At 47.3% G+C, this 27,914-nt stretch overlaps 1 protein-coding gene across 3 annotated transcripts; it reads left to right on the top strand.

Annotated features, from left to right (window-relative positions):
* The first annotated feature begins 480 nt into the window (after positions 1 to 480).
* agps (alkylglycerone phosphate synthase) lies at positions 481 to 27,665 on the top strand. Of its 3 annotated transcripts, none has more exons than XM_027018045.2 (20): positions 484 to 1,094; positions 5,613 to 5,702; positions 6,428 to 6,518; positions 6,609 to 6,729; positions 6,882 to 6,956; positions 10,438 to 10,509; positions 10,645 to 10,724; positions 11,619 to 11,699; positions 12,044 to 12,169; positions 12,488 to 12,596; positions 15,232 to 15,359; positions 16,144 to 16,195; positions 18,307 to 18,383; positions 18,550 to 18,662; positions 20,318 to 20,387; positions 20,470 to 20,531; positions 21,508 to 21,597; positions 22,738 to 22,837; positions 23,027 to 23,084; positions 25,568 to 27,665. In XM_027018045.2, exons 1-20 carry the CDS (start codon positions 916 to 918, stop codon positions 25,687 to 25,689), a joined length of 1,896 nt encoding a protein of 631 aa, XP_026873846.2. In that variant the 5' UTR covers positions 484 to 915; the 3' UTR covers positions 25,690 to 27,665. The 3 variants fall into 3 exon arrangements, with proteins under 3 accessions (XP_026873847.1, XP_026873846.2, XP_035379385.1); XM_035523492.1 differs by lacking the exon at positions 484 to 1,094 and adding an exon at positions 5,419 to 5,507; XM_027018046.2 differs by lacking the exon at positions 22,738 to 22,837 and having other exon boundaries at positions 481 to 1,094; positions 25,568 to 25,655.
* Positions 27,666 to 27,914: the final 249 nt, after the last annotated feature.

Raw genomic sequence — 27,914 nt, 5'->3', positions numbered from 1 at the left:
ACTGCTGCATTAAATGATGCACTACCAAAAATATAAAATGGACAAAAGTTATACTGCAGCAAGAAACATTATTTAGCCATTTAATAACCATATCTAGGTATCACTAATAAAATGGCCAGTGAGAATTCTTTTCTCTTTTACATAAACATGATGTAATATCGTATGTGACATTTGTCCACATTGCAGTGTGAAAATGTTTTTTATTGCAATCTTGGTCAAAAAAAGATCTACTGTATTAAGATACAAACATTTTAACCTTTACTGAGTATTAAGCACAAAATATTCACACTGCTTACAAAAATGTAAGAAGTAAATATGAAATATGGTGACCAGACTCTAGTCTTGATATATACTATTGATGACTCTTCATAGAGACTATACTGCTGTTGATTTATCTAGATCTGAAATGTGAAAAATGTACACGAAATGTATGCTGCCAGAAATTAGACATACACTCCAAACTGCACAATACAATAAGAACGAAACATATGTATTTAAAATATACATATTTTCAGTGTTTGGACTTTCCAGCTCTTAACAGTGTTTTCTAATTCCGAAATGATGACAAATTATGAATATTCATAAAGTACTCTAGAGCAAGTGATGACATTTTAGCCTGGTAGAAATCATTATCGCAATACACTTTATTCACAAGCTACAAAACAAAACGTTATTTCACAACAGATTTATCAGTCGCAAAAAGATAACGTTACTTAGTAACGTTCACATTCGGAAACGACAAGATACATTATAACGTCTCATAAGACAAAGACAGCTGCACGCCCTGTCTTCCGCAGCGCGTGACGGAGGCATGTCGCCGTCTTACGTCACGCCTCGCTCGCTTACGTCACATCCTTCCGTCACCGCGTTGACCTCTGACAGCTCCTCTTTCCGCCCCTCCAACGCGGAAGCAGCATGGCGTCAAACACCGACATCTCCGAGCGCCAGAGAATCGCGGCGCGACGGCTTCGGGTCGTCGCCGGCCACCTGCAGAAGTGCGTGCAGGGCGAAGGCGCGGGGGTGTCTGCACAGGCGTGCAAGACGGAGACACCCCGGTCCAGCCCTGCCAAAGCGACCTCGGTGCCGAAACGGAGGTAGGCTGACCAGAAGAGTGGTGGAGAGGGGGATGCACGCGCGGCGGAACGGAGCGGGCTGCGCTCGCTAGCTGGCTCTCGGTTAACGGCTGCGCGGTTGTTTGGGGGAAGTGAGGTTATTCGTTTAGGGGTGTGGAGGTGTTCTTTCCGTCGTGAATGTCTGCCGGTGGGCTTTAGTGGCGAGCAGGGCTCGGGCTCCGCGCGAGAACGTGGCGCTCTCACCGAACAACGTCTCCGTTCATTCGGCGAGGTGCGTGCGGCGGAGCTCTCCTCGCTCGCGCGCGCTGCGGCGACGTCTCCGGCTTCTGAGAAGTGCCATGAATGCGCAAACCCGGATTCACGCACTGGACTGCAGTAGCATTGGGGACCAGTTTGCAATGGTTCATCTAAAAAGCACTGATGCAAAGTAACTGGCATGTCGGATATGTCGGTCCCGCAGCCCGTGCATTAAAAGCTGCAGTTAAAGACCGCTCAGATTAGTGGCTCTGCTGGCCTGCTGTGCCTTTGGACACACAGGCTGCATATTTTCCTCAATGTCTCCTAAACCGAGCAAGTGTTACCCGGGAAGACGGGAAAATTCTGGCGGTTATGGTTGCTGCAGACCGGAATTCATTTTTATTTCCACATGACGTGTGGAAAGCAGTGTGAATGGGTTTTCTTTTTGAAAAGCGTTGTATGAACTCGTCCGGAAGGCTCCATCCTGCCCTGGGGCGCACCTGCCGGCCCTGCGACACTGTTGTCCAACTTTTATTTTGGCAATAGAAGTTTCAACACGAATCCTTTGCTCTGATTGGATAAAGGCGGTGGTGGCCTGACTGCATATTCCTCAACAGGAAAGGCGGGTTGCGATCACTCTGTAGTGACATCTAGTGTCAGACGCTATTAAAATTGTTCTCATTCTTACCCAGACAAGTTTCTGTGCAGCCTTGAGCACCGTGGGGGACACAGTGGAAAAACTGGATCAGAATCTGATTTTTTTTTTTTTTTTTTTTTTTTTTTTTTTTTTTTTAAGCAGTGGGATATCGGGTAAAAGATGAGAGGTTGATCCCTGTTCAGGCTTGTCTCATCTAACTGTAAAGCACTTGTGGGAATAAAAGAAAAGTGTACTAGGATATTCGTGTTCACTGTTTGTAAAAGTGCTTATAGTAGAGAATAAAGGCTCCCTTTTCTGGCCCTGAGTGATAACACACTTGTCTAGTTCCTCTGTGTGTTTAGATCGTGGCTTTTCTACTGGTGAAAGATTAGTCATCTAAAGAATAGTTCAACAAACTGCCACACTTAGTATCTTTGCTCTGCTTCAGTTTGGTTAGCCTAGATTGTGGAATTTCCCAGTTTGTCTTAGGATGTTTAACCTTACTAGTGAATTTTTTATTTCAGTACTATATGTTCCTGTTGACAGTATAGCCACACGTTGCAGCAAGTGGTTATCCGGGGGTCAGTTTGAGGTTAGTGCCCTGTGAACGCTGGAGTGGTAGTGGCCGGCCTTGAGAAGCTGTTACAGTTGTGCTCATGAGTCTGAAGAAACAGTTCTGGACATAACGGTTCCAACTAAAGCCATGTTCCCACTGAAGGCGAGCTGGTAATAATTCTGATAAAATCTAGCTTGTGTGTGTGTGTGTAGTTTCACGGTTCTTTGCCCTTTCTTCTTGTTCATAGATGAAAATAGGGTAGAGTTTGTGAGTAGCCAATATATGCATGTTGCATAATGGAATAAAACTGAAAACAGTGTGAATGTTTGCGCACATCAAAAATAAGTTGTAAATAAAGAAATATGTTTTGCAGTGTGTGCTTTACAAAATACCAGAGTTGGCTCCTATAGATAAAATACAATGTCTCTCACTTTTCTAATTATCTTGGATTGACATAGATTGTCTTTATTTTATCTGGTATTTTTTTTTTTTTGCCTTGTATCTCTGGGTGTGCTCATATGATTCTAGTACATGCTTTTTTTTAGTGGTAAATTATTATATTGTTGGATACCTGACACCTTATCTTAGAAAGATGTATTCATGTCTAGCATTATTTTTCACCCTTGATGAAAATTGATAGAAATACTATAGAACATAAATAATACCATTACAGAAAATGTTAAATTTGCCAACAAATGGAACAACTTGTGCATCATTAATGACTTGATGGAATTGACCAGAATAACATTTTCCAACTTTTAAAATGTGTTAATGAACACTTTATTTTTTATTTTTGGGTCAGGGTGTAAGTCTCTAGAATCTGATGCCACAGCGTTTGAGTCACGGTGTCCCCCAACCCCACATTATCCACGTGGGTGCTGAATGGGATTTTTTGCCTGTAACTATTTGTGTGTTTGTGACACTTTCACAGCAGGACTGTAGTGATGGTTGAGACATTTCTCCGGAAGCCCCTCGTTTAAGGTGGCGCTCCTCTTTTGAAATGGCTGCAGATGCTGTGTATGGTGAAGCTAAAATTAGCAGATAAATCTTTTCAGACAGACATCATGATTTTATTTAGGGCAGGACTGATGATACCATTACTAAAAACGTGTGCGTCATTAATGACTTGGTGGAATTGACCAAAATAACATTTTTCAAGTGTCAGTGAACACGTTTTTTAAAAAATCAGGGTTTACGTGTGTAGGCTGTGATGGCCACGGCATGATGTTGGGTCAGAGTCAGCATGCATTTGAGTCGTGGTCTTGTTGGATGGTCTACCTCCAGCCACGTCTTATCATCCTGGCACAAAGCAGGCAGCGTTTCGGCGGAAATATGCCAGCACCCGACGCGCTTTGTTCTGCTGCTGATCTCGGGGAGAGGTCCTCCGCCGCTGGAAACCAGCCTAAAGCATTAGTGCTCCACCGCGGTGTTTGGTAGCTTGTGTGGCATACTGCCCCTTCTGTCTGTCCCTCACATGACACGCTGACATACTGCTGTTGCACACGGCCAAGGAGTTCTGTTGCCATCAGGTAATGGCAGACTCTGGGTTTAGTTGGTTGCTCTGATAAAGGGCTTTCCTTCTTTTTGCTTCCGAATCCCCTTGTACAGGTGGTATTGATGTTTACTGCCCTAACAGTGATGAGTGGTATATTTATTTAGGCATTTCTTTATGGTCTGTACCCATTATGTGGTGAAATTTCTGACTTTACGATGCGTGGAATCGTTCCCAAACTTCACAATCAAATGGTTGCGTAATTGTAGGTTTACACCCGCAGTGGTCAGGTGCCGGGGCATCGCTGAGACTCGGGTCCTTCGCTTCAGAGGAGAAAAAAGGCAAACAGAACAGCTTGAAAAATCTCACCTATACCCACTTGGTTTGTTTTAGATAACTTCCCTTTGTTTGTTTCTCATTACCCATCTTAAGTGTCTGGGTAACTCCAGTGTCTGTTGTAACGCCGCCGGTGTGCTGTTAGTTCCGGCTGACTGCGTTTTCCGTAGGCACGTGGGATCTGATCCCAGGCAGGGTCGTGGGCGCGGGGGGCTCCTTGTATCTGACACCTCTCCTGTTATTTACCTTGCTCCAGTACACTCTGCCTTCCTCACTGATTCATATGCTTGTCACCACGCACGCTGCCTGTGAGTTATGGTGCGGTAGCTCCGATAAAATCATGAGTTATGTTGGTTATTTATTCAGCTCTCTGATTCGTGTCCATGCAGATTGAGCACTGTGATTTAGCGCTCACACACCTTCTCATTCTTATTTTTCTCTCTCTCTCTCTCTCTCTCTCTCTCTCTCCCCCTTCGTTTTCCCCACTCACTCACTTGCTCTGGACTGATCATTCATAAAGTTGCACCTTAACTCTTGTGAATATTCAGTGTATTTTCATGCAGATGGAAACAGAGTTGACCTTTACTTTCTAGTCACTTCTTTCGGTGAATGACCGTGCCGTACTCGGAGGAATGTGACGATCCCATGGTTTATTGGTTGGTTTGGTTTAGGTGTTCTCTCTTGTTTCAATCTGACAGGAAGAAGCCGTAGCTTCTGTACATCAGAAGTTCCTGTAGCTTGTTATCACATCACATCACATCACAGACTCTAAACCGTGTGATGATTGCTGTTGATAGACTCACCAACACCAGCATCCACCCCCACCCCGTAGTAATGGTTGACGCTTTTCTCCGGAAGCCCCTCGTTTAAGGTGGCGCTCCTCTTTTGAAATGGTTGCAGACGCTGTGTATGGTGATGCTAAAATTAGCAGGTAAATCTTTTCAGACTGACATCATGATTATTTAGGGCAGGACTGATATCAGTTTTGTCTCCATCCTGTGCACGGTACCCTATCACTTGTGTAGGCTGGTGCACAGTAAGGGGGTCCTTATTTGGTAGAGGTCAGTATTTAACCAAAGGCAACACTGCACTGAAAACCAAGCATGGTTATTTAGTCATTTAAAGCAATGTAGACCGGTCTAAACATTGCAAGATGAGAAACGTTACAGTGAAGAGGTGTGTGTGTGTGTGTGTGTGTGTGTGTGGAGAGCGAAAAGAAAAATAAATAAATGTGACGCTGCTCTCTCTCTTCTCCCTAACTCCCTCTCCCTCTTTCTTCAGGCAAGACATAATGAAATGGAACGGTTGGGGTTACAGTGATTCGCGGTTTCTCTTCAACAAGAAAGGACAAGGAGAATTCACGGGCAAAAGGTAAGTACGCAGACCAGTGAGTAAACACGTGCAACCATTAGATTACCAGACCAAGAAATTACCACAACTGCACAAAATGGGGCCGATGTGTTTGAGTGCAGTGGACAGACAGCCACTTTGAAAAGGTATTTTTAATGTAATATCCTTATTAGCAGCATGTGAAACTGTGCCCTAAACCAAGAATCTTGCCATGCAAACCAAAGTCCAGCATTCATACGAGCCTTAGAAATTTTAGTGAGCGATATACCCACACAATTTATCCTCCTCCCTCGTACTCCTTCCCTCACGGCCTCGGCGTTCAGCGTTTAGTGGTGTGCCGCTGCCATCTAGTGGTCGGTAACTGTACTGCACGCCACTCGATGCGGAGAGAACATGAGAAGGTTAAAATACGGAGAGTTGGGGGAGTGAAGCGTGGAGGGTGGCAGATTTGTCCGTGGAATTTAGGATATGGATACGTGGCTCCATTGAGGATAACTGCTTTATTTTAACAGTGCAATACACTAGTTCACTGGGCAAATTAGACTGGCTGGTGACCCAGTGTAGGAGGCGCATATGGGAGTAACCTGCAGAAGGACTGAGCACAGACCTCAGCTCCACTTACAGTTGTGCATCTTGCCTTATTTCTCTCACTAATGGGAGGCAGGGTGAGGGATCTCTCACAGAGGTCTTTTCATCAGGCCGTATGTGTATTTATGTCCTGCTGCCTGTGCTGGTGTCTGTTCCAGGTACCGGTTAAGTGGCATGATCCTGCCCAGTCTGAAGGACTGGTTTGAGGCCACGTTTGGGACCAGTCTACAACACAAAACCCCAGCTACTGTAAGCCTGCACACCACCTCCCTCTCCTGCTGCTGTGGGTGGTTTTTTGGGGGGGGGGCGTGTCTTAACTCTCTCGCTCCTTCCTCCTAGCCCACTTTGAACGTGAGTGCAGTCCCGCCCCCTAACCTGGTCGAGCCGTTCGTGGAGGAGCTGAAGGTGGCGGGCGTGGCCGCGTCACATGACCCAGAGGGCCGAGTGTTCCGTTCTCACGGTAAGGAACCGGAGACTCTGGTGTAGTTGTGTTTGCTCAGAACTCAGAAGCAGCACTCCTATGAAATCATGTCTTAACAGTTTAGGTAGCGTTTAAATGACCAGTCTTGGTGTGGTGAGTGACAGGCTGATGGTGTCCCTCTCGTCGTACAGGACACTGCCTGCATGAGATCTTCGCTCTCCGGGAGGGGAGGATTGGAAGAGTACCAGACCTGGTGGTTTGGCCGAGTGAGTGTGTGTGTGTGTGTGTGTGTGTGTGTGTGTGTTGAATGTTAGGCAGCTACACTGCAAATTAAACTAACAAACAGTTTTTAGGCTTTATGTTGTAGTTAAAAACAGCTGTGATGCACTGATGCACCTGACGAGGATACTTGGTAAAAGCACCCTAGTGAGCTTAGACTGTGGAACGTGTGAGCTGCTTCAGTTCCATGTGGGGAGAGAAGGGGCACCAGAGTAAAGCACACGCACTAGAACAGCAAAGCAGCGGAACACAACCTTTTTTCCTTTGAGGCAGTTGGTGGCCCAGCCTGCATTTAAGGCTTCATTAGTGTGTGACAATTTGTCAGCATCCTCACCTTCTGTGGGAGGTTTGTCCAAACAGGACCTGAGCCGCCCTGCCTTGCCTCCCTGAACTCCTGAGAGAGGCTGTAGTCTCGGGTGCTCTGTCACTGCACCAATTCCCAAAGACAGCAACATAACATCACCACAGAATCTGTTGCTCTCGCCTCAGCGTTTAAGGAATGTTCCAGTGCTAAACCCCCCAAAACGGCTGTTTATCTTGGGGCAGTTTTAAATGTTTGTACTAAGTTTGTTTGGTTCAGTGATTTTTAGAGTCAAATGGATAAATTTTCGCTCTAGGTTACTGCTAATGTAGCAGTGTAACAGGTTATTAATAGCATGTGTTGTTAAAATCTGAAGGATCAGAATGCTTCAGTAACTGAGTGTTTACCTGAGATGACCTTACTTCTACGTGCCCGACTGGCATTTCTGTGCGTGCGCTCACGTTCAGCGTGGGCGTTCCGTTTCCAGCTGCATAACGTCTCCATTATTACAAGTCCATCCTCTGGGTCAAATCTGCTCTGTATGGAAACATTTCTGCCTCGTTGTCGGACGTGTTGAGGTGAGGTTAGAATGTGCCATGGTCGTGTTTGACACGCCTGTAGCCGAGCACTTCGGCTGCAAGAGGAGGCGGACGTCGGGGAAAAGGAGTCAAGCTACAGTAACGCTTGCTGTGATTTTCTAATTATGGCTGAAATATCTATTATTGATTCACAAAATAACCTGGGGGATGTGATGTCGCTAAACTGCTCGGAAAAATAGTAGAAACTGAATCTAAACTGCCATGTGTAAGTGCTGGAGGTTATGTGTCCTGTCTTTAGCTTTACGACCAAGTGTTTGACACTGAAACACTTCAGAACCATTTTTAATTAACCTAAATGCTAAAAAATATGTTTTGGCGCTGGAATATTCCTTTAGTGCAAACATTTAAAGTGTCGGAGGCGGTCCAGTCTCCGGCCTTTTACGTCGAGCCTCTGCAGGTTGCCAGTATTAGTAGGTTAATTTACGGTGCTGTAAAGTGCTCGGTTTGCCCTGCAGCATCTGGGCTTGTCAGGCGAGCGTGTGTGTGTGTGTGTGTGTGTGTGTGTGTGTGTGTGTGTGTGTGTGTGTGTGTGTGTGTGTGTGTGTGTGTGTGTGTGAGAGCTCCGCGTTTTACCGCCCACCCTACCCGAGCTTCCCGGCACACACAGGCCCCTTTCATCTCTCCCAGGGTCTGAAGGCGTCTGGAATTCTCTGGGTGCAGCCGTGCGTGTGAGCGCAGCACACTCTCTCTCCAGCAGACCTTCACCAACGTGCTCCCACCCCTCATCCACCATACGGTGCAAATGTCTAACACGCTCGGCTTGGAGACCAGCACCGTTCACATGGTGACGCACGTGTGATGCTCGGCACAGTTTTGGCGTACCCGACCTCACGTTATACGTCTCGTGCGTGTCTGTGATTTGGAACCCCTCCCCGTCCAAAAAACCCCCATCCGATTTCCTGCAAGTCCGTGTTCATCTCTTATCCCTGCCACTTCAAGCTCCACGTTGTAAGGTTCCGGCGTGCCTGCTGACTAAGACCCCCACCTGGCCCAGAAACGTCCCTGTGGGAAAACTCCCCATGCAGAAGGAAGCATCGGGCACCAGCACGGCTTCTTTTTTTAGTGTCATGTCTCTGGTGAGCCAATTAAAGCAGTGCTGCCCCTGCCTACTCACTCCAGCTGGACCAACACAGTTAGCGCAGGGCTTTTAGAAGCCGCCACAGACGCCTGTTTACTGCTTGTCTTTTGACTTACAAGCCAGATGACAGTCAGGGAAGGTTTATTTCAAACAGAGTGCACAAAGAGCAGCTGTATTTCCTGCAGTAACTAGGGACCTATTTGTATATGTGCTCTTAGAGAGTTACGCGTCTAAGAGAAGGACAACATTTGTGTAATTGAGCAGATCTGTCGTTGCATGTCAGCACGCATGTATATTCCTGCGTGCATGCAGGCGTAACTTTTTAAAGGGTTACTCTCCAGCTAGCTGCATCAGCAGGTGGGCTGCTCATTAATATTCATGAGCTGCCGCTTTAATGAGATGTGTCAGGAGGGAGATCCGGTAATACTTTGGTTGCCTGAGTTACTGCTCATAGATTGGCGTAGCCACAACTGGTCCATTTCACTATGCAAATGAGCTCTGACTACTGGCTCACGCTTAATTAGCCAAACCCCCGATAGTCGAGGGAACAGCCCCCCCCCCCCCCCCCCCCCCCCCCAACCCCACACACACACACACACACACACACACACACTCCCCACTCCTTACAGCAGAGTGCTTCCTAAACAGTTTTCTAAACCTTTGTGAATGCGGTACATTGTGATGCTCAGTGGAGCGGGTGGTGTTTGGCAGTGTAAGCTAAAGATTACCGCCGTACACAAGTCCCAACCGCCTGCCCACGCACACGGACACGCAACTACACTACGACTGGCCTTTGCTTTGACCCAGTGTTCATTTTGTCTCTCTCTCTCCGTCTGTCTCCCTCCTCTTGCTTTCCTGCTTTCTTGTTCTCTGTCCTTGTCTCTGTACGTCACTGCGTCCAGACAGTATACCGAATAGTCTGGCAATGTTATGTTTACTCGAGGTGAACCTACATACCATTAGCACGAAAGGGCGAGCCCTTCACATTGAACCTCATGTCGGCTTGCGAGACTACCGACGCTGGCAGTTCTGGCTCTGCTGCTCAGACCGTGTTGTTGGAGATCTGCCCCCCCCCATAAACCTAGACTTCCCGGTCTCTTCGTGTTCTTCCCTTCTTGTCTTAGACGGTTGGGGTCGGTTTTAAAAAGGTGCGTCTAAGGGGGGAAAAAAAAAAAAAAAAAGTTTTCCATTCCAAGCTGTAATGAAGGAGAGAGGCAGGTATGTTCACACTATTGGAGCTACGTGGTAGGTTACCCTCCTACCCAAACACTCGTCCTATTGGCTGTAGAGCATTGACCCCTCCTCCTGAGAAAGAGGGAAGACGGAGGACTCCTCCTCTTCGTACTTCCATGTTCACACGGTTTTGCTGTCCAGACTCTCACAGATGAATGCAGACTCTCCCCGTACCTGGTTCAATAATAAAATGCAGACTTCTTGGGGTTTGGTTGTGTTTGAACTAAGATGCTGAAACAAGTTTGTGTTCCTTCCAGACTGTCACAATGACGTGGTGAAGATTGTAGAGCTGGCCTGCAAGTACAATGTGTGTTTGATGCCATATGGAGGTGAGGGCTGACCTGAAGCACACAGTGATGGAAAATGTGGTTCATATTGAGTAACTGGTAGCTTGTTTTGTTTTTTTTCCCCTTAATACACTATACAAATCCTGATTATGTGCACTCTGTCTCTCTCTCTCTCAGGTGGTACGAGTGTGTCCAGTGCTCTAGAGTGCCCCCTGGAGGAGACTCGATCCGTTGTTTCTCTGGACACCTCTCAGATGGTGGGCACATCGTTCCCTCACAGACACACAGGGATGATTAAAGGTTCAGTCAGTGCCCTGACTAAGGCTCGCATGATGCCTGCCAGAACTGTGTCACGTTGATTTATTCACGCAGAACTGTGGGTTCTGTATTCACCACTCTCTCCGTCTCCCCGTCTGTCTCTCCCTCTCGCTGACCTGTGTTGGGGGTCGCGAGGTCACGAGGTCACGAGGGTGGCACATGAAAGGCAGCGGATGTTGGGAATGGCGTTTTTATGAGCTCAGACAGTTGATTGATGACTGAGAGTGGGGTTCATGCTGAGAGTGTTCAGTAATGTGAAGAACACTTAACCCCGGGCAGGGGATTGTGGGATAGAGCAGTAAAACCAAAGTTAACTTTTAACCCAGTGATGAAAACCATTCCTGTCACGATCAGAACGTCAGGAGGCTTCTAAAATATGATGCAGAGATTTGCTTCAAGTCATCTTAAAGCTAATGGAGAATTCGAGAATCCCGTGCAACAAACAGATTCGTAGTTATCGTCTGGACCGACGTCCTGCTGGCATTTGGCTGCTGTTGGGGCGTTCAGAAGTCTGGATGTGACAGCAGGAGATTCCTTTGCCCTGCCCCTCTCCTGTAGTCTCACGCGCTCTCTAACTCCGACCAGGCCGAGCCTAAACCAGGGGCTGCGTTTAAGGGCAGTAATTCAGACAGACAGGAAGCTTTCTGCTCTGTTGCCAACAGACACTGATATGTGCTGACAGGGTTACCATATAACGCAACTCTTTCCCACTAACTCACTCTCTCTCTCTCGCTCTCTCACTTGCCCCTTTTCTCTGTATATGTTGCCTGAATTAACCCAGAGGAGGGGGAGGTTCAGAATTGACTTTGTTTGTTTGTTTTTTTAAAATGCAGAACCGAATATTGTGGATTGATGAGAAGAACCTAACGGTACATGTGGAGGCTGGCATCATTGGCCAGGATCTAGAGAGACAGGTTAGTGACCTAGGAGAAACCCTTGAAAAAGGAAAATATCCAAGACACGTTCACTGTGGTTTCAGGTGAACGTCCCCTTTAACAGCACACATGGAGCAGATGGCATCATTAATCCAATATAGAGAAATGAGTGTTGCTTTCAGTATAAAGTAGAAGTGTGCGTGTGTGTGTGCCGGGGGGGGGAGAAATGTTAACAAGCTCATCACACACTCACGTGTGTTGGTGTGTGTGGGACATTTTGAGTACACAGATGGCAAGTTGTTATGAAGTGTGTTTCTGGGGAATTTGGTAATAAAACTGGAACTATGTACAACTGTCTGTGTGTGTGCGTGTGATTTCCCCAGTTGAATGAGAGTGGGTACTGCACTGGTCATGAGCCAGACTCCATGGAGTTCAGCTCTCTCGGCGGCTGGGTGGCTACACGCGCGTCAGGCATGAAAAAGAACATCTATGGCAACATCGAAGACTTGGTACACACACCCTTTACCCTTTCTGTCCACACACACACACACACACACACACACACACACCCCCAGCCCCTGCTCACAGAAGTGACCAGACCCACATAAACGCACACACGCTAGTGTGTTCATCTCTCCGTCGGCCCAGTTAACCCTTCCTGTCCTGTCCTGTTCACTTCCATACATGTCTTTCTAATACTTCCTAGGTTTTGACGCAACGGTCATCTCTTCAGTAAAGCTGATATTAACTCTGAAGCGTTCTTTGCGGCACTAGTCTGACCAGTAGTTTAATTCATTAATTTTTTTGTGAATTCTCATTTTTATTAGGTGGTGCATATAAAGATGGTGACCCCTCGCGGTGTGATTGAGAAGAGCTGTCAGGGTCCGCGTATGTCCACGGGGCCCGACATTCACCACTTCATTATGGGCTCTGAAGGTACGGGGTTATGGAGCCAAGACCCCAACACACCTGGCCAACTACACACACCTGGTGCCAACATTTCACCCGATCAGTGTTTCGCTGTTGTCTCCCGACAGCCCGAGAGAAAGCCTTTAGTGTCTGCGCTGCGTGCGTGCGTGCGTGGAGGGAGAGAATCACAGATGTAGCACACATGCACAAATCCCTCGAAACCTTTTCTACATCCTGACCTTGTAAATGCCCTCTGAGAACACCGATACCATATGCCAGCCCTTATTAACAAATACAGGCCCTGTTGGCATTACAACATTCAACATCTGCTGGCGCATGTGTATACACACACACACACACATAGGCACAGGCTCCCGGTGCTCTGCCTGGGAGATGGAGTGACTGGTATCACAGGATGCATTTGGATCCTAATGGCTTTGGGACTGTGAATGAGTGCTGTACATCTGTGACTCTGGCGTGCACCTCCACTTGCTCACTCCAGGCTAAAGTGGAATCTCGCGCAGAAGATAAGAACGGTTGCTTCCTGGTTTTCAGATGTGAGCTCCGTATCCTCGGAGCAGCCGGTTTAGAAACAAGCCTTTGTAGATGTGCGTGTCCTGCACTGAACCACTAGAGCGCAGCATGCCGTGATCTAATACAGCCACTGGCCTCTGCCACTTGGAGCTGCTGACATAAGAAAGGTCAGATAGAACTTCTGGATAATCAGCACTTAACAGCCACCTTCACCTACATGTGTGTACGACAGGAAATCTGTGTAACAGTTACCCATAGACGCTCAGCAGACACCATTATAGATATCTATACGTTCACAGTGTTTACATTCACTGAGTATTTTATAATCTTGTATCTTATATTTATTAACTTGCCATTATAAATGTGGAATTCTGTATACGTAGCTAGCCCATCTTTTGGCAAGCACGGTGCCCTTTGTTTTACTCTTTTACCCCTGTGCCAGATATTATCCAAGTGACAGACCGTTGACCTCACATTCCCCAGCACCGACGCCATTCAGTGTTTGCTCAGATGCTTTGTTCCGGTCACCAGCGGCCCCGTGATCAGCTATAACTGTTGATGCCGAGTTGGCTAACTCGGGTCATCCACGCCACCAAGATCTGGACTGTATAGCTACAATGCAGTTTAAGTAAAGTGGTGTTTCCTCTAAAGTGACCGGGGGATCTATAACCCTTGTTTTTGTTCCATGTGACGTGCTGGGTCCGTTTCTTTTTCCTGATCAGACTTGAATCGTAGAGTATTATATGTCGCCATTTGGTTTGACTGCGTTAAGTTTCTTTTGTTCTTCAAAAGAGATAAATGGACAGAGAACTGTTTGGGCTTAATGAGTTAGCATTTTCAGATGTGTGTGTGTGTATCGGGGATAATTTTCATAAAATAAACTGTCTTTCATAAATGTTTATAATCCTATTAAGAAGACATCTGGATTTTCTTAATGGATTTAGCAATGACTGAGGTGTTCAGATGCGAAGCGATCGGTTCATTTTCGTCTGTGGTGGGCTGGCAGAGCGGTTGTTCGCCTTCGTGACGACGCTCGCGAGCGTGCGCTGTCTTCTGGCGCAGACGAGGACGCCGTAAGCGCGCGGCGCCGTGAGCGTGAAGGCTGCGTGGGCGTAAACGGCTCCATCAGCAGAGGCTCCGCGTGCTCGGCTCCGCGTGCTCGGCTCCGCGTGAAGGCTGCGTCTTACGCCGCACCACAGATATGGTAGTGTCGCGCGGCGTACAGTGAGCCATGATGCGTTTTCAGAAACTCAGCGGCGCTGTGCTTGTCTGACTCTGGATCTGAAGCGACACAGTTGATAACGCTAAACGATTCTCTTTGGAAGAACTCTCTCTGTGCTGTTTTGATATCAGTATAACATTTTAAAATTGAAAGACTTCTGTCATTTGTTTACTTATGCTTGATGTTTTGTGTGGGTGTGTGTGTTTGTATTGTATATGATTAGACCAATCAGGAGTCCTATAGTAGGTTTTGCATTAGCTGGAATTGCATTAACTTGATTGATATTAATTCTAATGTAGTATTCTCAGTCAGTTGATTGGCCAGTACATGTACAGTGATCTTGTGTTTGCGGCAAATGAACACCATGCTGGTCTCCGTCCTGAATCGAGGGTTTAACTTCTCGAGGGTTTTAACTTGGCTGTAACTTCTCAGCCAGTATTTATTGCTGCTGCTCCCTGCAGACAAGCTTCCGCGGGCAGAGAGCCGGCCGTGCCCATCTAAACGACCTGAGTGCCCTCGGGGGGGGAGATCACGCAGCGCTTAGAGTTTTAGGGGCCCTGCCGGCCCATCTGCGGGCCCCGCCGCTGCCTTTGATGCCGGGCTGCTTTTTTTCAGACAGGCCGCAGCCGGTAAATCACGCACAGCCGCCGCCGGCGCGCCGCCCTCAGACGAAACCGGATCGCCAAAATGAACATGAACACGCTGGGGAGAGAGTTGCGGTCTGTCTGCTTGGGTGCATGCCTGGCTGCTGCATGCACAAGTTTGTTCATCACATGTTCTCACTGGGTTTATTTCCTCCCAGCGGTGTGAGGGGAAGGAAAGAGGAGGAATACCTTTGAACTGTAGTGGTTTTAAAGAGTTTAACAAAGTGTGTGTGTGTGTGTGTGTTTTGTGTTCTGTTGTCAGGCACTTTGGGTGTGGTGACCGAGGTCACGATGAAGATCCGGCCTCTTCCTGAGTACCAAAAATACGGCTCCATCGTCTTCCCGAACTTCCAGCAGGGCGTGTCGTGCCTGCGTGAGGTAGCCAGACAGGTGAGGACAGGCTGACGCCTCCGTTTTAAGCACCGTGCCCCTGGCTCGTGCTCGTTCCCGCTGCGGAGATGCCGTGCTGCACACCGATGACTCCTACGCGTGGGTTTATGCTGACACGGGACTTGTCAAACCATATTAAAACAAATAAATAATGGCAATTATCACATACCCACCAGAGCCATTCCTGTATTGTAAATAGCATCGTTAGCTGTAATCCGTCTGTAATACAAGGTCTTGTTATATTGTGCAACTAATGTCCTATAGGATCATGGTTTGGAAAACGGCCCCAGACCCACTCTCTCCGGGTCGATCTCATTACTTACCCACTGACCGGGGCTGATGGGACAGTTATTGATGACTGTATGCCTGCCGTGTCCTTGTTCTGTGCAGCTCTCCTCCGTACGAAAGCGCAAATTTGCCCCGAGCACCGCAGACAATTAAGATACTGACCGCGGCGTTCAGAACCTGCGAGTCGCAGGGCCCAAACGTGCGCGCGCTCTCAGGGCGGAACAGGCCCTCGCTGTGCTGTTTGATGGAAGCACAGCTTCTGTCTTTCTGCCACTATTGATCTAAACATTAAAAGGGTAAATTAGACACACAAGGCTTGCCAGCGAGTTTCTCTGGGCCTCCTGCAGACGGCACTTCGGCGTGGTTTTGCGCTGATGGCGAGCTGCAGCAGAACGGCTCAGAGCACTCCCCTGAGTGCGAGCATTCACAGGCCCTAAACAGCAGTGCAGTGTTTTGAGTTCTCTCTCTCTCTCTCTCTCTCGCCGTCCTGTTACAGAGATGTGCTCCTGCCTCTATTCGACTGATGGACAACGAGCAGTTTCAATTTGGTAAGATTCTTCCCCAGTGGACAAGTGAATGAGAAACAAATGCTGTTATCTGCTCAGGGCGAGTGCACTGGGAGAGCACAGTTACTCTAACAGATGTCCTGAAGTTATGAACGTTGGCTTTCCCATATATTTGTGTCTGGCGGTCTTCTTTTCATATATCAAATCATTACTTACAGACCTTGGTATTATTTTCCACCCTGGAATGTGTACTTATCTCGGTAGCATGAGCCAGGTTCTTTGGAAAGGCCTTCTTTGTCCACATCTTTCTGAATTGGCCTTTTGATTGGAAGATGGATAGTGCCTATATGACTGTAGTTGGTGGTTCAGGGCCTTAATCTTAGCTTGGCGTCCCTGCTAATATCAATGAAAATTAAACGGAAATAAATCATCTCAGGCAGCAGGAAACTCGAATCGACTGGTGCCTCATAACGCGTCGTCTCAGTTGCGCTGTCCTTACTTAGACCCAGGGAAGAAACGCGCGTCTGAAAGACGTGCGTTTTAGGAATTTGGTCCAAGAAGGCGAGCTTTATGGCAGGCGTGGGACGGTTACAGCGCCCCGCGGAAGGCTGATGGAGAAATACTGGCCCTAATGGAGCGATCCAAAGCTCCCAAAGAGCCGCGATGCGCTTTTCTGTTAAAGAGGTTGAAACGGATGCATGCTTGCACAATATGTACTCAGTATTCACCACGTAACGCTTGTCCAGTAGACGGGGTGGGGTGGTGTAGGGTTACTCAGCTCTCTTCTTGGTAGTTTTATTTGCATAAATGGAAAAGAAATAATAACCATTTGGTGACTGACAGAAGCAGAGGTTAAGACGTCTGAAACGCAGTCCGCGTTACTTGAAGAACTCGGTGGATTCGCTTGGCCCTGTCGCTCTCCACGGAGACAAAGTTGCACTGCCTGTGCGAGACTTTGTTTAATTACTTGTATCTTATTCTCTCTGTGTTGTTTTGGTGCATCGAGCAGTTTAATTTTGCGTGATATAATTCAACTACGCAGGCCCTCCTCGTCTAAAAGTTAAATTGATCATTATCTCGCCAGCTGAGCATCCGAGCGTGATTCAGGAGCGATGACAAATGGCCCAGGCGACAGTCAAGCGCACAGCGTATCGAAGTTTTAGGACGTTATATCTGGAGACGTGAAGGAATCTGTGCGTGGTTGCCAGATTGGGGAAAGTTCCGCAGGCCTCCGGGGACCTCATTAGCTCTCTTGCAGTCATACATTTTCACCAGCAGTGCAGTTCTCCGCCTAGACAAAAGAACTTTAGTACTGTATTAAGACAGAGGTTAGGCGTTTACCTTAATTCCTGTCGTCTTAATCACCACTCGCACCTAAACGCTTGGCACGTGTATGACCAGAAAGCAAACAGGCAGCAGAGGAACAGATATAGGCCCAATTTTTTTTCCTTTTTTTCCCAAATCTATTTCCATTTTACCCCAAGTTGATGCCAGTTCCCACCATTCAGCTAGCGACCTCTTCCGTCACATGTTCAGACAAGCACAGGCTTCTCCTGAGACTCGTGAAGCCAAGTGGCGAATTTTTTTCAAACTGCTTCCCACGCTGCGTCACATGACGGAGGAAGGCAGCGTGGTCAGTACGCGCAAGCCCACAGACGTCCGTGATTTGCTGTTGTGGAGGTGCTGTGTGTTGATAGAATTTTGACATTTTGCGGCAGGCGAGACGTCACCTGCTGCCGTCGGGTTTCATGTCCTGCCTACTGAGTTGCCGATTCTGCAGTCATATTTGATCAGGAAACAGTAAAAAGGCCACAGGAGGGTGAGGGCATGCCTGCATGTGCACATGTGCTCGTGTGCCTGTGGTGTGCAGGCACACATGTGGGCTGTGCTTCGTGTCGGAAGGAAAGCGAGACAAACGGAGTCATTGGGTAGTTTTGCGTGATTTTCCACTGCCGTTCTCCTTGTACGACGCAGCCACCCCCCACGTTCGTTACAGTGCTATTGTTCAAATGGCAGATCAATCAGCTGGGGAGAGAGCAAGCTCACGCCTGGTGTGTAGGACTATTGAAAGGTGGTGGTGGTGGTGGTTGTTTTAGAATACATTTGGTTCATATCGTGCTGACATTTCGTGGATGTGTTTTCTTCTCTTGCAGGTCATGCGTTGAAGCCTCAAGTGTCCTCCATCTTCACGTCATTTCTGGACGGCCTGAAAAAATTCTACATCACTAAAGTAAGGGACGCACGTCAGTACTGTTTACCCGGCCCCGCTACCGGCCGGGGGCGGGGCTACTGCGGCCGCCCCTGTTTGGCTACCGGCCGGGGGCGGGGCTACTGCAGCGGCCCCGGCCTGGAGCCTTGCCTGCTGACTCAGCCTCTCCCACGTCCATGTCCTCCAGTTCAAAGGTTTCGAACCTCACCACCTGTGCGTGGCCACTCTGCTGTTTGAGGGCGATCGAGAGAAGGTGCTGCAGCATGAGAAACAGGTTTACGACATTGCTGCCAAATTTGGGTAAGAGCTTCTCGTTGCTCCGAACACTGTCTTGTAAGGTCTGTTTTAAACACACGGACTAAATCCCTTATTGCAGTCTTGCCCGTGGCCCCACAGACTTGGACTAACGTGGGGCAATGTGCATAGAAAATATGAGTGACTGTGAGGATCTCCAGCCGCCTAACTTGAACTGAAACGCGCCCACACCGGCAGCAGAATGTTTCCTGACGGACTGTTCTGGGCAGGTCCTTAGGCCCTAGGTTGAAGAGTTCCTGACAGATTTTGGGGTGTGTGCGCGCTATAGATCACTTTAAGGCAGCGTTCAGTTCTTTTGTTTCTTTCTCTGTGGGAGTTGTCTGCCCCGTCTCGCTGCCTGTCTGTCTACAAGACAGTTTGTACTGCCGCAGTGATTAGTGCTGTTTTGATCTCTAGCTATACATTTTTCAGAAAGTAAATATCATGCTTCTTTTTTATTTCTTGATTTTGTTAAATTGGAATAGTAGTAATACTGTGTGTGTGTGTGTGTGTGTGTGTGTGTGTGTGAAGTGTAGGCAGATCTAATACTGTATAACTACTGTGTGCTGTAGTATCATAGTTGCTATGGTTTCTTGGTTTCTCATTGGCCAAGGGCTTGACATGCCTTACTAATCTACACACACCTAGTGTGTCCTCTATTATCTCACACACATACACACGCACACACACACATACATACTCACACATACATACACACGCACTCTCGCATACACACGCGCACACACATACATACTCAGACATACATACACACGCACACACATACATACATACACACGCGCGCACACATACACACACTCACGCACACATGCACATACGCACGCACACGCACTCACACACACTCTCGCGCGCGCACACACACATTCACGCGCGCGCACGCACACACGCTCGCGCACGCACACACACACACATTTATACATACACTCACATACATACATACATACATACTCTCTCACACACACACACCATACATACATACATACATACATACATACATACATACATACACACACATGCTTGCGTGGCATCTGTGTGTGTGGTGCAATACTGCCAGCTGCTTCCATGGAATCAGAGTAACTATTTAACCAGTGCAGATCACTACAGGTCATCAGAGTCATAACCTTTAACCCTAATTGTGACCTTTCTAATTCATTATATTACTCTGGGCCAAGACACAAACTGTTTTCTTTTCAACTTTCCACATTCATCATGGGCCCTTTTCAGTGGGCTGGTGATGCATTTGATTGATGTTTCAATTGAATGTGTATCTGTGTGGCGAAATGGCTAAATCGATCGGTGATTTTAGCCTTAACGAGGCCGTGCTGATTAGTTTGGGTAGCAAATGAATGTTTGATGAGATGATAATTATGATTGATGGAGGGCTGAACCTGAGAACTGATTCACTTGACTGGCTAGGGGAGGTGGGGTGTGTGTGTGTGTGTGTGTGTGTGTGTGTGTGTGTGTGTGTGTGTGTGTGTGTGTGTGTGTGTGGTGGGGGGGGGTGTATTTTTTGAATCAAAATTCCTTGACTAGTGTCAACATTTTAAGTTTGACATAACGCTTAATTTGTATAGTTTAATTGAAGTTGTTAATGTGTAGGTGAAACTGTTTTTTTTTTGTGTGTGTGTGTGTGTTTTTTGCAGGGGCCTGGCTGCAGGGGAGGATAACGGGCAGAGAGGGTACATGCTGACCTTTGTCATCGCGTACCTGCGGGTGCGTCTGATTGGTCTGTCCAGCTCATACCGTGCCATGCTCCTCTGTGGCGTCTGTGTTTAACAGATCTGTCTGTGTGTAGGATCTGGGCATGGATTACTACGTGATAGGAGAGTCCTTTGAGACGTCGGTGCCTTGGGACAGGTAAGAGCTGCTCACACTTCTGTCCGTCTCTTCTAACTGGCGCCCTGGAGAGACAAGCTCGTTCCTCTGATGTCACTTAGGAACTGGGTTCGTCTTTTCTGCTGCTGTTTTTCGGACCCTTTTTTTCCCATGGGGTTGAGGGATCCTCTTCCAGGCTCCGAGGGACTCCCCGTCTTGCTCGGCCCCTGAGGGCCCGGCAGCTGCTCCCAGCGCTGCCCCTTCGGACTCCTCATTGTGTCGAACCCAAGTGCTCCCCAGCAGGCGCAGAGGGGGAGCAGCGCCCACCCCCTTTGCCAAATTGACCAATCACATTTCTAGCCCTCGGCACTTTTCCAAGGGCTCGGGGGGTGTTGTTAAGGCAAGGAGAGACAAACAGAGACAGAGTGGTTGTTGGAGAAGGAGATGTATAGTGGAGGTGGAACAGTGCGTCTCCTCTCTCCACTGCTTTATTCCTCCGGTGACTAGGTCACCCTTAGTGGTGGACGGTGTGAGAATTGAGATTTGTGTACTATATTAACTTGGGTGTTGTATTCTGGTTTTGTTTGGTTGACCAATGGCTAAATATTGGAGAACAAACCCCTCAAAATGAGCAATTAAAAATAAATATCGGGGATGAAGCAATATTGAATTATGAAAAATGATGATTAGCACCTTGTGACCGTTAACAATATTATTAATTACCTTTGAGTTACACATTTCAAACTATATATGTGAAATAGTCCTAATTTTAAACAGAAGGCTTAATGTGTTGGAAAAAAATTTGCTGTCATTATTGGCTGAAATTCCAATATCAAACTGATGATAAATTAAAAATTATCCTTATCGGCCAATAATATATCGGCCTCTGATATCGCATCTCCCGTTTAATATATATAAAAATCACTGATGGAAACAAAAGTATACAAATTGGGTGAAGTAAGGACATAACTACATGTATGACAGTAAAATTGAGTGCGTGCATTTGTGTCTGTTGCAGAGTGTTGGATCTGTGCAGGAACGTAAAGGAGCGGATAGTGAGAGAATGTAAAGAGCGAGGTGTGCAGTTCCCACCATTTTCCACATGCAGGTACGCCTCCCGCTCATCCACGCACACCCTCCCCTACCCCCAGGCACGGCCGGCTGCCCGCCGTGGCTCGAACTCCCTGCGCTAAACCACTCCAGCACTGCACAGGCGTTTGACGTTGTAGTTAAACTGCCGGGAGTTTGCCTGCATGCTTGTAAACTGGAAACTCTGTGAACTCAACACTGCTCACGTTCACAGTGACCCTGACAGAGAGAGAAAAGGGCTGAGGGTGAGATAAAGGGGTTTGAAGGAAAGGGAGCAGGGAGCGAGAGAGAAAGAAAGAGACAGAAGAAAGAAGGCCAAAGGAGAGATCAGGTTTGGAACTTGATTATGCCTCAGCCATTCATTTCCTGTCTGGTGCTGTACAACTGTGTGGGACATGATTGATGTGGTCATTTAACCTCTGGAAAAGCCAGTGCCCCTATCGATGTGTGCGCGCACACACACACCCACACCCACACCCCACCTTTTCTACTTGTATTCAGAAGCCAGAGACATGAAGACATGAATCAAAGACAGCGGTATAAAGTCTCTGTCAGGGTGAGGAATTTCAGTGCTGGCCTAAAGCGTTAACCTGGAGTGACCCCGGCGGCCCCTGATCCAACCCCTACCACTCACGCTACACGCGTGTTCAGATAGAGCTGCCGTGGACCACAGAAACAGCACATCACGCGCGTTTGAGCCCCCCAGCCCCTCGCGGGTATAAAGGCGGAGGCGTTTTGCATCGCTCATAACGTGGTCGTCCCAGACTACATCAGGGGCTGATGGTCATTTAATATCACTTGAATGTGATGAGATTGAAAGTGACAGATGCTCCCACCCTAAAGCGCGCGCGCATGCGCACACAGAGACAGAGAGAGGTTCTCATCCATCACATCATCAGTGCCGGCTGATGGATCAGAATGGACCCGGCGAGTCTTACTGCCATTAAATACTCTGACAAAATGGCCACATCAGTTGTCTTCCATTTACTCGAAATGATGGCAAACACTGGTGGTGGTGATTTTAATTTGATTTTGTTTTGTGTGTATCTTTAACTTATTCAAACATGCCTCCCGGTTTCTGAGGCTGTCAAATGTGAGGACTGTCTTTGTTTGTTTGATGGTTGGTTGACTTCCTGCCCTGTTCCTCCCCACGTCCCAGGGTAACGCAGACCTACGATGCAGGGGCCTGCGTGTATTTCTACTTTGCCTTCAATTATCGAGGTCTCGCTGATCCACTCCATGTCTACGAGCGAGTGGAGGTGATTCTTTCTCAGAACTTCGGTTCTAATGCAGATGACTTGGTTTGTGGTGTTCTTATCAAACCTGCACGCCGGTCAAAGGCCGAGTCCGCTTAATTGGTTTTGGAGGGAAAGCTATGTCTATTCTCGCTTCAGAGCTGTAAGGAGAAATGTTGTGTTGGAGACATTTCATCATCTTTCTTTGTGCAGCATGAAGCCAGAGAGGAGATTCTAGCCAATGGGGGAAGCCTATCCCATCACCACGGAGGTAATGTCTGCAAAATCACCACCCCTTTTTCATTGTCAGTCATTTGGCAGTGGTTAAAGTACTTGACATGTAATCGGAAGGTTGTTGGTTCAAGCCCCACCACTGCCAAGTTGCCACTGTTGGGCCCCTGAGCAAGACCCTTAACCCTCAATTGCTCAAGTTGTACTCAGTCATAATTGTAAGTCGCTTTGGATAAAAATGTAAGACAAATGCCGAAAATGTAAATTTGAGATCTGACCTCTATGAACTGTAAAACGCCTCCTACTGAAACTCCCTGAGCAGTTTAGCAATGAATTATAGAGTCAGTGTTGAGGAGGTTTCAGGTTCAGATCGGTCTTATGGCATGTTGTCATAAACGTGTGCCTTATTTTAGTAAATTATAAAATATTGCTTTCAAAAGAGCCAAAGCCATCCCGAAGAGTCTAGAACGAGAACATTAGGCATGTGATGTTAATCCTTACGAACGCAGGTTACAGTTCTGAAATAAGAGTTTGCGGCACACGGCCAAAACAGGGTCGCCTAGCCTGAAACTTTATCTATATTACTATCTGTCTGCTGTGATACATCACCAAACGCATTAATCACAGTCCACACACACACACACACACACACATACACGTGTGCACACACGATATCAAACTCATATCAGCCAGACCGCGCAGGAAGAGGGTGCCAAAGGAGAAAGATTGTTAATAAACTTTGGCGTTGGTGGTGTGTTTTGTTTCCATGTGTGTGTTTGTGGAGGGCAGCTGACAAAAAGGTAGTAGCTAAGAGGAAAGAGTTTACATCTGTGGTGTCATTGATGGGGGAGGGGTATATAAGTGAGAGAGAGTGAGTGTGTTTGTGACCAGTTCTGTGTAATTGTGATTAATAGCAGTAGCACAATGCTATCTGGCTGCCGACAGCCTGCTTTGTCTGCCCACAGTCACTGCGTGAAAAATGGAGGGGTGTGTGTGTGTGTGTGTGTGTGACAGAAAAAAACAGATGTAGTGTAGACCAGCAAGGTGGGAGGGCACACAGGGGAAATGCACTTTACCAACCTGTGTTTACTGTAGATCAGTCCTGTGACTACACACACACACACACACACACACACACACACACTACTGCAGTTCTGTCCATGTGTACTAGCACAAATATAACCATTTCAAACCACCCTTATCCCACTCGCACATTTTGTGTCTGGCACAATGATGATAGCACTGGGGGAGTGGCTGCGTGAGCCGTTGCGGTGAATGAGTCACTGATGGCTTGCAAAAGCAGCAGTGACCTCATCACCCCAGGATAGCAGCTTGTGAGGTTTACACAGTTTACTTGTAATTATGCTAAATAAATGAATGTACCTAGTTTTGGAACTACAGGTCTCGCTCGCTCTCTATCCCTCTCCCCCTGTGTGTGTGTGTGTGTGTGACAGTGCAGTTTTGCTCACCTCGGTTGTATAGTCATAGCTGTGAGAGATGGATAGTAACCAGTAAGAGAGAAAATGAATGTTGAAAAAGTGACATGATAGATGTGTAAATTATCTCTGTGATGGAGGCAATGATGCAGCCACACCACCTTCTGTTTCTCCTTCTCTCCCTGAGGAACGAGGGATAGACGACCGAAGGAGGGGGGGAGGCGAAGAGAGGGATGGACTGGGGGAGAGAGGAAGTAGATTAAGCAAGCAGGTTACTTTGTTTCTTGAGACCCTGATTGGTTGGCTGGTACAACGGTCTGTCCTGTAGTATGAGCCCCTCCCCCCTTTACATTTGCATATGTATAAGTGTCAGGGATGGGGCGTCACCAGTAGTATTGTGTCCCTGTCCTTAATCCCTCCTCTCTGAAATAATGGCCAATTGTCAGGTAAGATGAGGACCTTTAGCTTGTCAGTCATGCCAGAGCCCCGAGGTTAAATGTGTCTGGAATGGTAATCAGAATGCACCTTCTGAGGTCCACAATCTCATAAAAGGGTTGCTGCCAGTTGTTTAGGGCTTTTTGTCCCCCAAGATGAAGAAAAGCAGTGACAATAAGTGAAAAGCAACGACAATAGCAGTGGCACAGTGGCAGGGAAGTGACGACCAGGGCTTTGCACATGGAGAGAAAGCTCCTCTTGTGCGAGTAGGCATCAGGAGCGCCGGGTGACAGGCAGGGGCGGCAGAGGAGTGAGGCTGGTAGGCGGAGCGTGGAGCATGGCGAGCTCCTCCGTAGGGAACACTGGCAGCTTAATGAGTTTGATAGTCTGCTGCTCTCCATAAATTACGGCATGCAAAACATCTCGCAGCGTTCCAGGAGCGTTGCACCAGCGTTCCAGCAGCGTTCTCTGCTGCCCCCTCCACCCCCAACACATCCATCACCCCCTGCTTACTCTCCTGCTCTCTCTGGCTCGCACAAGATTGATGGTCTCGCTGCTGTCTGCCACCCAGCCATGCACACTGAAACCCCCCCCCTCTTTCTCTCTCTCTCTCTCTCTCTCTCTCTCCTCTCTCTCTCTCTCTCTCTCTCAGTGGGCAAACTGCGGAAGGAGTGGATGAGGGAAGCAGTCTCCACGGTGGGTCTCGGTATGCTCCAGTCTGTGAAGGAGTACGTGGATCCCAATAACATATTCGGAAACAGAAACCTCCTGTAACGCCTTTTCGAAACCTTGTTCTCACCATTTTTCTAACAGCGTCTAGTCACACTGGAACAAAAGCCTAACACACTAATTTCTACGTATACAAAACAAGCCATCATATATTTTCAGCTCTCGGTCACATCCAAGTCCCGTCCAGAGCTCTGCTGCAGGACTCTGCAGGACTCTGCAGGACCCCAAGCCCTGCCTGCCTTTCATGGCCCCTCAACTCTGCACCCCTCTCCGTTTGTTCAAACGCAACTTCTGAAAAGTGAGGGTTGCTTGTTTTTTGAGTTTTTTTTTTTTTTTTTTTTGTATTACCATAGTTTCAGCATCAACCCCTTTAGGGTGCTACAGAGGATTGCCTCTCTGAAAGTTTGTCTAAGAAAAGCAGGTTATATATATATGTTTATATACATATACTTTTCCAATGTTTATATACATACACATTTCTCCCCCACCCCAAAAATCATTTTTCATTTCCCACCAATCTCATGCGGTTTTCTTTAACTTGATGTATATTAAACGTAAGGGCGTTCCTGTGTAGTTTGTGGGACACGGCTGTAGAGAAGCCTGACCCGTGCTTTCTGAGGCAGTGTGCCTTTCTAAGGCAGTGTGCCTTTTGTCTCTCTCTGGGTGTGTCGTCTCCTGCCTTCATCCATTTTGAGTCGTGACTCAGTTTAAACGTTTACTGTCTCTTCAGTGATTTGTATCTCCTAGCGTATTCCCTCAAACTATCCTTTGTCTTTCCTGACAGTCAACTTGAACTGTTTTGCCAGGATTTCCTTGTAGTTTGTCTAGCTCCTTGAGATTTTTGTTTGTTTGTTTCAAGTAGGTGCCTCTGATAATTGTGCACCGAAGGAAACACGGTTACTATTAAATTCTACCCTGCAAAAGCAGGCTGACAAAAAAAAAATTTTGGCGCCACGGTGAGGTGATTTCCTTAGTCCTTCCCCATCATCGGTGTCTTTTTGGAGGGAGTTTGGTTCATTAGTGTCTCCATGCACAGGTGTGAGAAACCTCTCCTCGTGTTTTTACCAAAGACTCAACCTTTCACTCCTAACCATCACAGGCCAGGTTTCTTTGGCTGTATGCACACATGCGCCTGTAAATTCTGTATATTAGGAGCACATGCATATGTAAGCTTATATATATGACTGTCAGTCACCATCATTTAATATTCTTTTTGTTTGTTTGTTTGTTTGTTTTCAAAATTATGTATGCAAAATAATGAGCCGATCCCATTGGGTTCTCCGAGTGTCAATGTTGGTGACACAACCTGATCTTCTACTCATGCTCATCCATGGTGAGGACCAGCCTGGCCCTGGATGTTAAGTTGAACACTTGTGGATTTTCGGTTGCTCTTTTAAAAAGGTGCCTGTCTGAACATATCATGAAAGCATTCTCCAAACACATCGCGAGTTCCTGGCGCGGCACGGTCAAGCCTCGTCGTCTTGGAAGATTTGCCTAGGATTTTTAATCTTTTTTTTGGTTCAGAATCCTCTTTAGCAGTGATTTGGCTTCATTCTCACCATCAAGCTAAACCCAAGCCTTTGGTAACCATGGTTACCACGCTGCTGTGCAGTGCTAGACTTAGTGACGCAAAGTTAGTGAGGTCAAATTGCCAGTTTTGTTTCTTGAACACGTCAGCACTGTTCGTCTGAAGGTCCGTCCTGGGGGGTTCTGTACGCAGCGCTCCCCACAGAGACTGTAATCATTTATGACCCGGGAATACTTGAGGTGGTGACCCCGTGTTGCTCTGCAGGCTTTTGTCCTCTGTGAAACGTCAAATGAAGGAGATGTCGGGCCTCGGTCGGTCCACCCGAACATTTTCTGAACAGTTTCATTAATAGCTGCTCGCGCTGTGTCACCAGAACTCACCTGCCAATGTTCCCATGCTCCTTTTGTTATTCTCTAGTTTCCTTGGTAACATGTTTAACATTTGGAGTACATTTTGTCAATGCTGTTTGTGCAATAAATTAACATTAAAAAGATGCATGTTTCCTTGGCTTTGTGTGGGGGGGGGGATGGACCAAGAAACGTGCTGGCTCACGTTATGGAACATTTTGTAGCTTTATAAATATTGCAGAGGTAACGACGGCACTACTAATGACTGTAGTAGAATGTGTTTTCACTCGGCGTGTCGAGGACTTGAAAGACTCCATCTGGAGCTGAAGTGAAGTGAAGGGCTCTGTGATCGCGGGACACACACATTCTGCGCAAGGTCATGGTGATTGGTGATT

Source organism: Electrophorus electricus, chromosome 2 (genome assembly GCF_013358815.1).
Source record: "Electrophorus electricus isolate fEleEle1 chromosome 2, fEleEle1.pri, whole genome shotgun sequence".
NCBI classification, from domain to species: domain Eukaryota; kingdom Metazoa; phylum Chordata; class Actinopteri; order Gymnotiformes; family Gymnotidae; genus Electrophorus; species Electrophorus electricus.
Note: the sequence above shows the minus strand (reverse complement) of the source record. Positions and strands in the feature narration are given on the sequence as shown.

Excerpts from the sequence above, each read along its gene's own strand:
- agps (XM_027018045.2), top strand. The coding sequence starts at position 916 with ATGGCGTCAAACACCGACATCTCCGAGCGCCAGAGAATCGCGGCGCGA. Across the intron at positions 6,519-6,608 it reads AACACAAAACCCCAGCTACT|CCCACTTTGAACGTGAGTGC; the intron begins GTAAGCCTGCAC and ends CCTTCCTCCTAG. Across the intron at positions 16,196-18,306 it reads CAACGAGCAGTTTCAATTTG|GTCATGCGTTGAAGCCTCAA; the intron begins GTAAGATTCTTC and ends CTTCTCTTGCAG.